This window comes from Amblyomma mixtum, chromosome 1 (assembly GCF_055824585.1).
Source record: "Amblyomma mixtum isolate Tamu chromosome 1, ASM5582458v1, whole genome shotgun sequence".
Lineage (NCBI taxonomy): Eukaryota > Metazoa > Arthropoda > Arachnida > Ixodida > Ixodidae > Amblyomma > Amblyomma mixtum.
Genome location: NC_143012.1, coordinates 55,494,066 through 55,509,862, shown reverse-complemented (window position 1 = coordinate 55,509,862; position 15,797 = coordinate 55,494,066). Strand labels below are relative to the sequence as shown.

General features: G+C 44.1%; 1 protein-coding gene across 1 annotated transcript in view; it reads right to left on the bottom strand.

Moving 5' to 3' along the window:
* Positions 1–15,797, bottom strand: part of LOC149366338 (phosphatidylinositol phosphatase PTPRQ-like) — a 64,465-nt gene that overhangs the window by 20,820 nt on the left and 27,848 nt on the right. The window contains exons 15-19 of the mRNA XM_089570343.1: positions 13,856–14,182; positions 12,254–12,550; positions 9,358–9,608; positions 4,627–4,831; positions 3,458–3,784 (exon numbers count right to left, since the gene is read on the bottom strand). Of these exons, the coding sequence (XP_089426469.1) occupies positions 3,458–3,784; positions 4,627–4,831; positions 9,358–9,608; positions 12,254–12,550; positions 13,856–14,182 (1,407 nt within the window). The remainder of the gene's footprint in view (positions 1–3,457; positions 3,785–4,626; positions 4,832–9,357; positions 9,609–12,253; positions 12,551–13,855; positions 14,183–15,797) is intronic.

The following is a 15,797-nucleotide window of genomic DNA, read 5'->3' as shown; positions in this document are numbered from 1 at the left end:
GCTATGCACAATTGCTGTTATTTCGCTTATCATGTTTATCATTCACATTGCGCCTTTACCCCTAACACAGACACAAAAAAAGTGAAGTGAACAAAGTGTAGTAAGAGCTACAATGTGTGGCAAATGTACTGGTATAACTGTTATTACCGACACCTCGCTGTTTTGCCATGTAATGTGGCCCGAGCGCCGTCAATTGAATTGGCGTTCACTTTTTGTCTCGGGTCCGTCATTTCTTACTGAAATGGAAATAAACTTCAACTTCAACATATTAGGTTATAAGTACTTGCGGTACGCTCCTGGACGCCTCAGTTATTGTTTTTGTGAAAAAATATCAAAATGCTTTCTTTTGACTGATTTTTTATATTTCTCCTGGCGACGCAAGATGGGCGACAGTATGACGACTACTCTCTAAAATACGAGCGTTTATTTAAGAAAGCGTGGCTATATGTTTAGCACAGGAGGTCGCGGTTCATCGCAGTGAAAGGTTTCGTGCGGCACTAACCAATTCGCTCGGCGTTCGTTATGAATAGTGGAGTCCTGCACTGTGGTTCATCATGCTACAGAGAGCCACGCAGCGTGTCGACATGGGTAAAGCACAAAGTAGCTTGCTGCCCATACACTACAGCTAAACGTCTACTTGAAATGCACCTATCGCTGATTTAGAGTAGAATGATGGCGTTGGTAAGATTGAAACGATGTACCGAGAAAAGAATATTCTTCGTGATCGCTTGACATGTAAAGCTCCAGCCATTTCAGAGGCTGCAGGCAAGGACAACACCATGTAGAAGAGATTTTACGTTTTTCAACACGGCTTGTTACCCGCGCTGGTATGACTTTGTTCGGAGTTAACATGAAGAATGGCGATTACATAATGTTTTTCTAGTAATTGGTAGTTAAGTGGCAGTGAGATAGACATCTGGTATAAAAAAATTTTAATCCTAACTAAGCTTTGCGCCTTAAACCAAAGATGCAAGACAAAAGATAGTTTCTTCCATTGCTATTAATACATATAGGTAGTGCCAGCAGCCTTGGTAACAAAAATAAATAATGCTTTTCTTGAGTACAATATAGACTGATTTGATCCGATTATGCTTCATTGTATATTTTTTCTAACCACCGCAATCTTTGTCGCGGTTTTATAAACGCATTACGCGAAATCTTCTAGAAAGTTCTTTAGTTTTTGAGCTCATTTATTAGCTCTCTGCTGTATCCTTTCGAGGTCATTCCTGAACTTTTGCATCGATATACCAACAAATACACATATACATATATATATTCATATACACTTATATACCACCATATTTGGGCAGTAAATAGGTCAAAGGTACGAAGCATATGCTTACGTTCTCCATTTGCCGATGTAATAATTGAGGTATAAGTAGAATGAACTGCAATTTCCTATGAAATATGAATTAAGGCCGAGCTCCATGCAATCTAAATTTTGCACGAAGGCACAAGCGACGGCGGCAGGAGCCGACCGGTCCTCTAGCGGGAACTGCTTTGCGCTTGTCGCTTGCCTCGTCGCTTGAATCTGCCTTCCCACAAAATTTTAATTGACCCCCTGAAACTCTTCCGTGATTAGCCGCTCACAACCCTGCTGGCCGTCTCCGAGTAGTATCATTGTTCTTCCTCCGTGACCTGTACTCTTATAGTAAGCTCGCCGGCATTGCCATAGCAGCTGCTGCTGTAGCACTATAATGGAGAAAATATTGCTTTTCTAGAGGCTTTGACGCACACCCACCAAATTCAACGGAAGAGAACAGCTTGCTTGTCGGAAACGCAGGGCTATGAACATTTGGAACGGCCTACGCCCAGGCGCATGTCAAGAAGAGGTGCGTGCCGAGTCGGATACGGACGCTGGATTTCCAGTGCCCCGTGGCCTTCAGAGGTGAATGCAGAGTCACTCGCTTCGAATATGCACGCTTGCATATACCCAAGTTAGCTCATAATGTGCTCCCTTACAAGGAGATCGAGGGGATAGATTACGACAGTGTTTTTTAAGCCGGTGTCCACAGGCATCGCACAAGAGTACCTTGGATTGCCCATATCACGTTCGCTTCGAAGAGGTTTTTCTACTAAGCGACAGAGAAAACGACAGCGGTCCTCTCCGCACCCGCTCGTCGCATCGTTCTCTTGCACGCGCGCATGGAGCACGCTCTTAAATAGGGCCACTTTCCATAGTTATTCTAAAGTCTGTCCTCTGCCACCAGCATACCTTACTAATGAATTTATATGGTCGCACCCGGCCTATCTTTATTCGTTGAAGATAGTAGGCTTTCGCCCTTACAGTCCACCATTATTCTACAGCTAGGCGGTAGGAAAGCATAACCAGTGATAGATGTTCATTGGTGACTCTTGTTTACACTATGCCATTTGAAAGCTCTGGATCAACACTCCATAGCAGATGATCAGCTCATTGCGGCTTGTTGTTTCATACTTTTTTAAGCTCTAACTTTCTAGCACAACCAAGCCAGAATGCGGGCAGAGTGGAAGCTTGGGCCGATTGGTTCTACATTATCGCAACAGCGCCGATTTGGACGTGAAAAAGACACAAAGGCTGCTGTGTTTTCCACGCCGATATCATTGTTCGGTTGCGATAAAAGCCACAATGCTTGACCAACATGCTTAAAACCTCTATATCAACTGTCACATAGCATTCTGGGGGAATTCCAAAGCGTTCAACAGGGATCTACGACAACGCGTCCAAAGGGATCACAATAAGTGTTGCGAGGACCACCAAATCTAGCCGCTTTTTGTGTTCTGAAAAAGTACGAGGTCAACGCCAAGACAATACTCCTGCATAAATACTAAAACTTGGCCCCAAAATGAACGCGCTGAGATGCATTGCTTGCTAAAAACATATAGACCGCCTGTCGGAACAGTCTGTTAAGTCTGTAACCAGCCGTTGCCAGTGCTAACGGAAAAATAAAAATTGCAAATTGGAGCAAGAGTGTGTGTCTCTGCGACACTAATATGAACGTGAACTATTAGAATTTATTTGCATGTGTTTCGAAGTTGTTTGTTTACTGCTTAACTGAAAAAAATGTACACCCGCGCACTTGTTATAGCGTATATTTCAAGAACGAACAATTTAGTATTGATAATGTTCTTAGTCTCACCTCTGATAGTGAATGTGAAGGTAACGCGCAACTTAAGGGGTTAAGCAACACCCTAATGCGGGGCATTCCAAAATTTGAAAGATTGTACAACGCTTCAAAAGGCCCCTGAATATCCGTCTTGAAAGATCGTTAATAGGCGCCGCGTAAAATTATATTAAATTTATATCTCATAGGTACTTGAAGCAGAGCATTATTACGTAGAAAAAAAAACACTTGCAAATAAGAAAGTGATTTTTCATGCCTCCATTCAGATGTTATAACAATGTCTGTCGCAAAAAAATCCCTGTAAATTTAACAGTCCCGTTGCTTCGTTGCCTAATATCTTTCAAAACACTTACCTGCTGCTTTTGTTGAGAAAGAGGCGTTTAGATGAAGACGAGCTGGATCTAAAAGCCCACTTTCATTCCTAGGGATGGCGCTGATAGTGACGGCGTACAAGGTGTAAGGGTGCAGTGCCCCCAGTGTTGCGTTGACCAACTGCGACGGCACAGTGAATTCTTTTTGAGCGCCATCCACAAGACGACAATTAGAGCGCATATGCGCCACCGGCCAGTAAGTGACGACGTAGTGCCGTATCCATTGGTCCGCTCCTTCTGGTTGGGTCCAGCTGATGAAAGCTTGATAGGCTCTTGAATCGATTACAGGGTCTGTCAGTGCCGGCACCACTGCAAAAGGTGTGATTCAGAGGAATCATAGCTTTTTGATAAATTGCACAGGACGACAAAGTTGTGAATGCGAAATTGAAATCCCTTTCATAATGACGCCAATGTGAGATCTTCGTTGACTGCTCCTATTAAGCCAACGATTACTGAAACAACTTAAAATTTTAGGTCCTGTGGCTGTCATCTGCTCATGTGAGAAATTTTTCAGCACCTGCTGTAACAGAACTATTTAGAGTTAGGAAAATTTCGTGCTCTGTTAAGGCATTATATCGAAACCTTGTGCTCGAAGAAAAACAAAGGATTGGAATTTATTTAAACAGTGTTTGATGTCTGAAAGTACTTGTTTTTCTAAAAAGGGGAAAGTGCTACTGGTTTTTTTCATGCCTCTCGTTTGCCAACGTGCCGCATCGGTGAGCAGAAACTTTGCATGCTGAGGCCATTGCGGATGTTTGGAGAGAGCTCTAAGTACATGATCAACAACTTTAAAGACAGATAGACTACGGATGTAAAAGCTAAGGATCCCATGTAGTGTTCATAAGTGAGAAGGAGAAGAGAGGTTTTACCACGTGGATGTAATAAAAGAGCTCTCAGAACACGATCCTGTCAGAGTGTAAGTAAATAAATACGTATTCGTTTTTTCTAAGCAGTGTTTTGTCTGGTTGTTTTGAGCACAACTTCAAGGTGTATAAAGTTGAATACAGTGTTCTCCCAGTGGCCTATGAAAGAAATGTACGCATAATATGCAATTAAATATTATTACACCAGAAATTCGCCGGATTCAGAATATTTGCCGCTTTAGAAACAACGATACCACCAGCTGTTCGGGACGAGCCTTTGATGCTTACCTGTAAACTTTGTGGTGAAGATCTCACAGTTGGCTCCACTCAAACTCGTGCCTTTCTTTGCCTGAACGCAGACCGAATATGTCGTTCCCGGGAAAAGGTCAGTTATCGTGTGCTCCCGGATCGTGGTGCCGCTAGCTAGATATGATTTCTGCGGTGACATTGCCGCCAGACTCTGGTTGGTAGCATTAGCTGCGGACCACTTGACCTGGGTTCCCAAATAATCATCGTCAAGTGAAAAGAACTTAGTTCATCAATGAACAATAGAAGATAATAGACTATGCATGTTTGATTAGAAGCACAAAAGCAAGCTTCGTGAACACGTGTATTGAAATTGGTAAAAAAGCGACTTGAAGTCATTCTAACAACTCACAGGCCTGTTTGCATGCAGAAATCGTACAGTGCACCGTACTTTAAATAACTACAAAAGTTCGGTCGAACGTGTTCTCGACGTTGGTTTAGCATTAACCAATATCGCGGTTACTTTTCATTGTGCAACACGCCTATGATAAATCAAGAAAATGCACCGAAGCAGCTATGCGAAACTTTGACATCCAGTCATTCTGTCATGCTGTTCGTTCGATTTAGTTTATGGGGTTCAACGTTGCAAAGCGACTCAGGTTATGAGCGACGCCGTATTGAAGGGCACCGAAAAAGTTTGACCACCTGGGGTTCTTTAACGTGCACTGACACCGCACAGTACGCGGGCCTCTAGAATTGCGCCTCCATCGAAATTCGACCGCCACGGCCGGAATCGAACTCATTCTGCACAGCCTCGCTCCATTCCCTGGAACTTATCGCGTAAAAATTCCTTATCTCAACGTCCCTGACCGCGTTTTTCTTCTGGAATCAAAGACTACATGCTATGGTTCTTTCACTTAAGTGAACAGTTATCTTGCTTCGATTCAGGTAGTTCAAAGTAAAGGATAGTATTCATATTCTGCATTCATTCCCATACGCCAATGGCTGATAAAACATCATACATAAAAAGCGTTACACCGGATTGAGTTTAGTGCCGATAATTACCCATGTTCATCCTGCAATTACGCAGATTGTATTCGAATTACGGATTGGGTCTGCTCTGAACACGGATGTATAAGGTGAATTGTATAAAATAGAAGAGGCTGCGTTGACTGCCTAGGATTCTATTCGAAACGTGGTCCCTTGCATGCATTACGAAGTACAGTAGTTCATTTTTGCTAATATGGAGATTGACGACCAAAATTATCCGCCTGCCCCATGTTGAACTGGTTGAAAAACATAGAAAAAAAAGCAGGTAAGCCTAATTCTTAGCCCTTTAGATTGCAACTACACAATGTCGATACCTTCGCATGACGAGTGCTGTACGATATAAAATTTTGTCACGCAAATATGCTTTCGGAAGAGTGGCCCAAAAATACCAGATACGCAAGGTGCAGTGAATGCAGCTTGGCCTAGGACTGAACCAAGAAAGTGCGCCCTCTGACACCTGCCTTGGAAAATCAACAATAAGCTTTCGCTATTTGCAGTAGCTTTTCTCGCACATGCTGAGTTACCGTTTGCACGAAATGAAGACGGGTTCTGTGGTTAGGCCAAAAGTTTTCTGATTGCCCCAAAGGCACTTACCCAAAATTCCGTGGGTATGCCATTCCTCGCTGCGTGCAGTCGCCAGTGGACCGTAAGGCTGCTCTGGGTGCGCTCAGAACAATATACGCTTTCTACAGGCTCTGAAATATCAAAGTTTTAAAATATCACGTTTTTCTGGCAGTGACTATGAATGGATCAACGCGTTCATGCGAAGTATGCACCACATCAAAATTCCGATGACGTGGTGCCCAGCGAATACTCAGCTTGCTTATTCATGGCATGATCTTTCACTACTAGAGCACCACTTGCTATTATGCATTGAAAAATTTAATCGCGTTCACAAAAAAAAAAACTCGATATTTTTCCGTGCCTAAAGAAACAGCGATTCGTAAGGATCTTCGGCAGGAACATATTGTTTGGAGCGTTCCGCGCTTACCGATGTCAGAGTTCAGAGAATGTGTGGAGCCATGAACACTTCTTTCATTCTGAGGAGCTTGGGGAGGTTTACATCGAGCATTGAAAAGCTCTGCTGTGGACGAAGTTTATCTGATTGTGATCTAGTTTGTAGTATGTGTGAGCAATAACATGCAATACTGTTATTGTATGCTAATTGTAATCAGCGTTAAAAAGAATAAGTAATAAATGCAATGTGGTTAGCAACACAGCGACTCTATTCAACTCCTGGAGTTGCATTCAGCTTTGGTTCCTTTTCCTCGTTACCTCAACATAGTGAAAACAGCAGAAGCCAGTTACGTAAGTGATCAGTCACAAGCACAACTGGTCAGATGCGGCGCAACTCCTATCATCCTGCTGATGCTGCACAGAGCCTGGCTGTCTCCCAAAACCGTGCATCGACAATTCGGCCCATAACAACACAGTTTTTCCCCAGCTATTCACACATGCCAAGTGTGGCATCGTGTTCCGTCATTGCTTGCGTCGGAGTCGGTCTAGTAGTGTGGCGTGAACATGTGACGTGCTTACGCGGGTGTCATTATAAACGTATTCCCGCTACTTGCAGCTTGTACTTTTTCCAGAGAGCTCATGTCACCGGGAGAACGCGGTCAGTAGCAGAAGACCAAATGAAACAAAACCGAAAATAAATATTACGACACACGACTTCGCCTAGCTTCCAGAAATCTAGCTTCAACTCGATTAGATTGTAACATTTTTCGGCTAAAAACGCTAGGCCACCTCTTTTGCTGTACTCTATGTGCAGAATACGCACTTTCGAACTTACGCAGTTAGACCAAAACTCCATAAAATGCATAATAAATCACCGGTAAATAACACTGTGTACATCTCATACAATACATGATTACTGAGCACAGACACAGCATAACACAAGCAAATCGCGAAAAACACGAGCACTGGAGTTGTTCAGGTTTCGCTTTACTTATCCCATGTTTGCGCAGTACCGTTGCGGGTATGAATAAAATAGCCCAGTCACAACCACATCTGTGATTTCATAAGAGCTTTACGTTCCAATTCAGCGAAAACCATAGGTCGATATGTACAGGCGCCTTTACAGCTTTTGCAATCCTAGCAAAGTTCTGGCACAGTTCGAGGATGCATGATATGTGAAAGCTAGATTCTACAGGTTAGACTGCTTTGTATTTTGATTTTAACATTATAGTATAAAACTTCTGACGAAGTTTTGCAGCTTGTTTAGGGAAATGTTTAGTTTAATGGATGACATCGCTTCTCTGCAATAATGTGTATACGGCAGGAGTCTATACTGCCATCAGCTTGACATTGGCGTTCAATACGTACCTAAATCTCCCGTCCTTACTTCGAGTACAGAAGAGTACGGCGAGTACGACGTTCCACGGTTCATCGCCCTCACCTGAATAATAAAGCAGGGAATGAGGCAGTGTTTACCAATGGTAAGATCATATCAGTATTTTATCTTATCAGCTTTGTTAGCTCTATAGCAGCGCTCTATAAGCCTGGCGAGTAAAATGTGGCTTGTAGTACGACCATTGTAGGCTAATTAATCCAAACTTCTTTGTTTAGGGTGTATATACTTGAAGTAATAAAATAAATAATGTTATCATTGCAGGCTCTCGTTAAATTGTTTCTTGCCGCGCCTCAGTAGTTCAGAGCTTGTGGGGGCACGGCAGAAGTAGTGCAGAGCTCACATCAGATAATAACACTACGTTTACAATTAATTAATGCTCACACGGAGAACAACAGGGAGTAATGAAAATGAAAGACAAGATTGCAAGCATCATCAAAGCGACAGCAATGTTCATAGAGACAATTCCGCAAAGTAAATTAAAAAATAATAATGCAATTAAGTATTTTCTGACAGCCTTTCTTCTTTCTTTTAATGCCACTAGCAATATGTGATTCTTCATTTAAGTTGTTACAGACTACACAGATTTTGTAAACTAGCTTAATCAGAAGATTTTTTTTTCCATTTTAATGTTCTTTAGCTTGCCTGTAGCCGGGCCCTGTATCATTAGTAATAATCATGGCAATTTTGCAGCGAAGTTAATGCATCTTTTTTGCCGAATAATAGGGCAGCTGCCTTTGACTGTTGTCGCGTATCGTAGAAAGTTTGGAACTGAGGATAGGGAAGATTGTAAAGCTTTTTATATTTACCCTTGTGGTACTATGTATATTCATGCTGTAATTTGCCGCTTTCTCTCATAAACATATATCGCGTGTTGGTCTCACGCGCACAATCAACCTCTACTGACACCGAAATATTAAACGGTGGTATTACTAGGAAGTGCTACTCGATAGCAAACATCACTACAGAATCCTTAGAGTCTCATTACATCGTAGCTTTCAATGCGCTTGTGAGGGCTCCTGATTTCTGTTAGCATTTTACCTGATGACCTACAGCTGTAGCTTCTATATTTAAAGTATTCCGAATAATGCTATCGAAAGCTCAGTCATGTTCAAAGCAGCGCTAAAATTATTTATTAATATCTAGGGCTTCGGAAACTATATAATTCAATGCAATGAAGGCAGTTTGCGCAATTGATAATTCCCTAGTGGAAACCAGATACAGCACAATGGCCTTTGACTGAGCTGGTCGCCACATGCTTCCCATTATCGACCAGAGATATACTTCGAATCATTTAAAAGCGTGTTTTGCATCTTTTTCCACAATTGTAACTTGTGTGTATCCTGCACGCGCAGTTTACCAGTGCCGCTCACCTGAATATTGTAGGCGGTGCTGGGATCGAGATCCGTGACAGTGTAGCAGTGCCGATCGGTGGCGTTTCCAGAGCTGTCACAGGCTTCATACGCAATGACCTTCTCAGTAGATTGGGACAGATGGTCATCAGAAGATATCTTTAGCTGGTAGTGGTCAAGCACGCCGCTAGGAGGATACGGTGCATTCCATGAAAGGTGAACTGTTGTCTCGGTAACCTCTGACGCGTTAAGGTCTCTTGGCGCCGGCGGAGCTAGAAACGAAAGGAACATTTTCTTAGGAGGCAAGAGCGACGCCTAAGTATTTGCACAGCGCATTTGGAAGGAGCGGTTCAATTCGCATGCTTTGGCGAAAAACGTAAGTGCTAAACTCCTTTCGGAATATTTCCCCAAAAAGAACTTGAAGCCATTGCTTTGTTCTGAAGGCGTCGCACTCCCGAAAGAATTTTCTTTGGAAGTTTAAGAGCTTTCCTACCTTGCTATGAAGCTTTCGTTCTCTTTTGCATTACGAGAGTACACTCGTACTCGTTTTGGTACCAGCGTACCATCACTATAGCAAAACACTTTCCTCGCTTCGCGCTCAGCATTACTGAAGGCTTACAGCTATCTATAGGGCATGGTGTGTGGGGTTTAAGGTCCAAAGCTACCCATCGGCATATATTGATGCCGCAGTGAAGGGCACCAGATTAGTTTCGGTCATGTTAGAGTCTTCTATGTGCACGTAAATTGCACAGCATTTGAATTATTTTGTGTTGCTCATCCAGCAGAATGCTCCTTCCCTCGCCTTAACTCAATCCTGCGTCCTTGAGCTTGGTAAGCAAACCCCATAGGAATTCAGCGGGCACGGCGTGTGGTTCAAGCAAGTAACACCACAAGAAAACATGTTTACGAGTCTACGCTTGCTTTAGTTGGCCAATGCGGATGTGTAGTACGGAAAGAGTGCACAATATTTATTCTAATTTTTACGCTACTTGTTCTCTAAAACTATCAAATGCACCTGTTCGCGAAACCGGCCCACCCACTCATGAGCACTGTTTGCTTAGGTGTGGTAGAAAATGTGTAGATGGAAATACAAAGAGTGAAAGAGATTATGATTATTATTATTACTATCAACATTCTGAACAGGGAGCTTAAGCGAGTGCATTCGGTGAGTCGGTAGCGTATAAAAGCGCATGCATCTCCGTAGCCACCTATCAAGGTGGCTGCGGAGGAACCATCAAGGCATAGTGAGTTTTACGATGGTTAACGGGTATCAGCCTTGGTAAAAATAGATTATCAGGTGCTGGCATCGCGCGCGCACTGCCCGAGGTGAGCCACTGTGCTTTCGCAGCCGGCGGCCAGTAATCTTGCATGCGCTAGTACGTCTTCGCTGTGTTCAAACTCTACGTTAACTCTGGTAGCAGCCAAAGCGGCAAAACTAAAGCTCGCTGTGCCATTGGGCCCCCGCTTCCCTAAACGAGTCGCATGTCGTTTATGGTCTCCTGGTTGCGCAGGCAGCTTGATGTCGTCTGAGAACTATTGGTTGCGTGGGAGAACATGTCTGTCGTTCAGAATCTTTTGCAGATGAGATTTTGTCGCCAATGGGAAGCCGCAACCGTTTTCACACCCAAGTGTGACCACACATTTATATGTTACGCTTACCGCGAGAAACGCTAAAAGACTGGAGATACGATAAGGTAGGTTGAATTCCTTTGCGTGGTCTGCAAGTCGCTATCTCTCCCGAAAGGCTGGAATGTACTTACCATAAACGTGCATCATTGCGTGGTGCTGGTCTAGCACTGCGAAAAATATTGGTTTAAAAATTCTCTACTCTACTCCCTCCCTCAACAACGCCCCCCCCCCCCCCCCCCCCCCCTAATCGACAGCAGTGGAGAATTTCACTCATTCATTTGAAAAGATATGGGCCTGGCATCCCGTCAAGAAACCTTAAAGATATGTTTATCTCAATTATTCTGCTGCAAAGTTATTACGGTATGAGGCACTGGGAATAAAAGAAATACGGTGAGTACAGATGCATGGTTTCTGAGGTTGTTCGGCGCTAGCTAGGTTTCTTTTTGACTAAGGATTTGAGAGGGAGAGAGAAAAAAGTTTTATTTGGAAGATGAGAGAAATTTCATCCTCCTGGCACTTTTCAGAAGCGGCTTCTACTTGGCGAGGCCCTTCTCGAGGATCATGCCGTTTTTAACGAGTGTCGTAAAGCTCTTGCGCCAGCACCTCGGTGTTCGCACACATTGTTTCTTCCGCGAACGCTTAGTGGATGTGAGGGCCCTTACTCAGTTTGAGAAAGTACCCGCTTGCGGGCTCTGGACACCAGTTCACGCACCACGTTTCTTGCCCGAGATTCTACACGACGTTGTCTCTGCTTGCGACGAATGAGTTGAACGCTGACATGACATATCGGCACTGGATAAATACGTAAGCGCTGCCCGCTTGGAACCCTATCTGCAGCGGCTGACTTGTTGCTCCTCGGCGCTTGCGGGCACCTCATTTTCCACCGCATACGTGGCACACACTCCCCTCTGCTTTTCTCAGTTTTTCCCTCTCGCTGCCCTGTGGATGTAGATAGCACCGACTACTATGCAAAGGCCGGGAACCTTCGCTTCACAGCTAACAATCTAAGAGCCTTTTGTTTATGATCGCTTGCCATATGAAGCCGGCACAGCCGGTAGTGACAGCGCTACCCAGTGGCATCGGCGCATCGGAGCGGTAGAGCGGCGGATTAGCGTTTGTTAGATGACACATGCGGAAGACATGCTCGCGCTATTTGTGTAAATGTAATTTCATTTGAGGCTTCTCATATATAAGGAGATTTTTCATATTTCTGGCCACTATTGCGCGTTGTGCTCTGCTAAAGCGCCCTTCTTGTGATAATAAAAATCAAAATGCACAGACAACTTACCTGAAGGGGCCGTCGTGAACTTCATGGTTGCGAACTGCCGCGAGCGTCCTGCGTCATTTTGAGCGTACACTTTAACCTCGTACGTTGTGAAAGGTGCGAGGTTTTCGTACAGGTAGAACGGCTGTGACGTGTCTCGCTCGGCTCTGCTACTCTCCCATGGGTCTCTGCTCTCAAGCAGCAGATGATAAGAGAGCGTAGCGGCGTTGACCTGGCTACACGGAAACTCCGACCACGTGACTACGTCCATGCCGGACAGGGATGCCGCGTGGGTCAGGTTTGTGGGTCGGCCTTCAGGAGCTGGATAGGAAGAAATACAAAGGCAGACATGTAGCCCCAATAATGAAAAGCTCTGTGCTAACAAGTCTTCCGCTAGCAATGAACAGCTTCTAAGCTTCTAACAAGTGTTCGTCATTTCGAATAGACAAGCGCAGTGCGAAGATGGTTTGTTGTGTGGCGATATTTAGGTACACGTTAATTGCAATTGTTTACTTTTGTAAGATAACCTGATTGTTATTTTTCCCTCGTGAACTGGTAGAACGCATTGGGCTGGTTGGAGAAAAGTAGGCAGGAAGCAGAACCCACGGAAAAGTCACACGCGATACGGTTGCCTATGCGCTTTGCCTATTTCTGTGCAACCAAAACCTGCTTTAATTTCTATTACTAGCAAACTCCACTTTGGACGTTGAGGAGACACCTAAGTCGATTTTCTTCCAGTGTTACAAGAAAGCCGATCACTGTTATCTACACTTTGGGAACTACCATTTGATGCATGACGGTGTTTCTTCGAGTGCGCATGCATTGAAACAACAGCTTTTCAATTGTGTGACGAAAATCTGATGCAGGGTTCTATTGTTAAATATATCTTGCAAAGAGTAACAGTTGTAATTACATAGGTTCTTTATTAACACTAAGCAAAATTGGCGTTTTTTGTCAAGCTTTATTGTTCAAACATTTTCTTTAGCAATTAGAACAGGCCAAATATAACAGGATTGAGAACCTTCAACTCACGGCTGGAGAATAATTAATCGGTCTGAGATCATTGCCTCATTTCTGGTCACCATGTAAAGTGTGTCATTTGAAAAGAGCGAAAAAATTTCATTGAACAAAAGCCGTTATCTGATCTCGTATCCTTTGGCACCTGACAAGAAACTTGACGACACGAGAGCTTAGCTTTTGTCTGGTTTACAGGGTTTAACGTCTCAAAGCGACTGAGGCTATGAGGGATGCCGCAGTGGAGGGCTCCGGGAAATTTCGATCGCCTGGGGTTCTGACATGCACTGAAATCCCACAGTACTCAGGCCTCTCCCATTTCGCCTCCGTTGAAATGCGAGCTCCGAAGCCGGTATCGAACCCGCGTCTTTCGGGTAAGCAGCCGTAACAACTTGGCTTTCGCGGCGGCTAATACGTGCACTTAGGTGGCTATTGTGCAGCAGTTTCATGTTCTTTAAGTGTGCAGTTTAAAAGTACCTGAAGATGACCCTTGCAAAAACAGCCCCCCAGCACGAGACACTCCTGTTGGAGGCGAGGCAGTGGTTGACAATACGTATTTTGAGCACGTACGGCCTTTATCACGTTTTCGCACAGGCTTTAGTCACTACTTACGTGCAGTCGTTGTTGCGAAAGATGCGTTTATCTGTAGACGCTCTGGATCTAGAAATCCTATGTCTGGACTGGGGATGGCAGTTATAGTGAGAGCGTAAAGGGTGTAAGGACGCAGTTCTTGGAGCGTTGCTTTGCCAGAATTGGGCGGCAAATTGAGTTCTCGCTGGTAGGTCTCTGTGACACGGCAGCGAGGGCGCATATGCACCACCGGCCGGTAGACGAGGCGATACTGGCGTATCCACTGGTCGGCTTCTGTTGGCTGGCTCCAGGAAATGTCGGCCGCATTAGGTCTTGTATCTATCACGACGTCGCTCAACGCTGGAACCACTGAATGTAAGGAAAAAAAAAATGTGCATAGTGTGGAGAAACAGAGCAAGTACTACAGGAGGCTGTACGTAATAGTGCAAGTTAATTCCCGTATATACTTGTATTGCGGCATCATATGCATCGCAACCATCGCGAAATTGGACGCGGGCATAACTTTTTGCTTCAAAGTTAAGAATCGCAGCTTCTGAAAAAAAAAGATCACCTATGTGTCCTTCGCCTTTAGTGGGGCTGCAATTATTAGCCATATACTTGCATAAGCTACCATTTTTATGAACAGTACTTTGATGAAAGTGGCAAAACTCATATCGAGCGTACGCTTGAACACGACACGAAAGGCGAAAACAGCACGGAGGATGAGAACGACCAGCAACAAATTTATACTCGGACAGGCAGCACATTCAGCGGCGAGTGAAGTAAGCAATACACGATAAGATTGGGTTGTTGCTGCGTGGATGCTCAGCGCATGGAATACTTTGTCAGTCGAAGCATTCGAACGAAAAAGGCCTATCCGTGAAGCCCGACTGCCATTGCTTCAAACATCTCGAGCAGGGTTTCGTACTTCTTTTATGCGTAGCATATTGCAATCACTCAGTTCAGTCCTTGGGCGCGGCCGGGCAGCCACCAAACCACGTGACGTGACGTCACGTGGTTTGATGACGTCACCAAACCACTTAAAAATAAAAAAAAGAAAAAAAAGAAAAAAAAGAACGGCTGAGCATGGTGACGGTTGCCACTGCCCCGTTTCAAAGGGGGCGCTCCTATCCATCCATCCATACGTCACGGAGGAAAAGCTGCTGAGAAAATCGAGTGCCGCCAAGCAATACCTCGCGCATGAAGACCGCGCAATATGCAACGCATTCTTGGCTTAACGAAGCTAAGCCTGGGCATCTTTTTTTTTTATCGTTGCTTCAAACCTTTTAATTTCTTCTTCACATTATTAGTGCAAAATTATTAGTGCAAAAATATCTGAACAATGGAGAACTCAATGCCCAAGTCTTAGCGCAAGTCAGACCGCGCTCGTTTTTAAGGCCTTGTTCTTGTGTGTTAGTAACTATGCCGGGCATCGAAGTTTGCTTCGCACTGGCGGCCGAGGTGTTTACAATTGTTGGCAGAATGTGCTGTTAGTAATAATCAAACAGTTTTTCAAATATGCGGAATGTCGTTCGATACATCGGTGTTGCACCTTTCCAGTGGCTGTTCCGCGTCCGAAATGTGGACGCCCCAAGCAAGAGCATACTGCAGGATTTCTTAACGGAACACACATCTGCTCGTAGAAATATTTACTTTACATTTCTAAGGTCATATTCAGAGGATACGCAGATATGATAAAAAATTTTAAATTTTATTAGGTTAGATGAACGAGAGCATTTTTGTGCACGAACATGAAAATAAGAATGTGAGCGCTCACGCAGTAGCATTTAAACGCGAAACTTTTGACAGAAATCTGTCCATTAGGGAGGAGAACTAGAGAGGAAAATTTTGATACTCCGAACCGAGGTTTCGCACCAAAACGTCGGTTCTGCCATGAGAATTGGTCGGAGTGCCCAAGTTTTTTCGCTCTAATGAGGAATCCATCGACCGCTAGATTTCTTTTGACCTAAATGAGTTTTTTTTT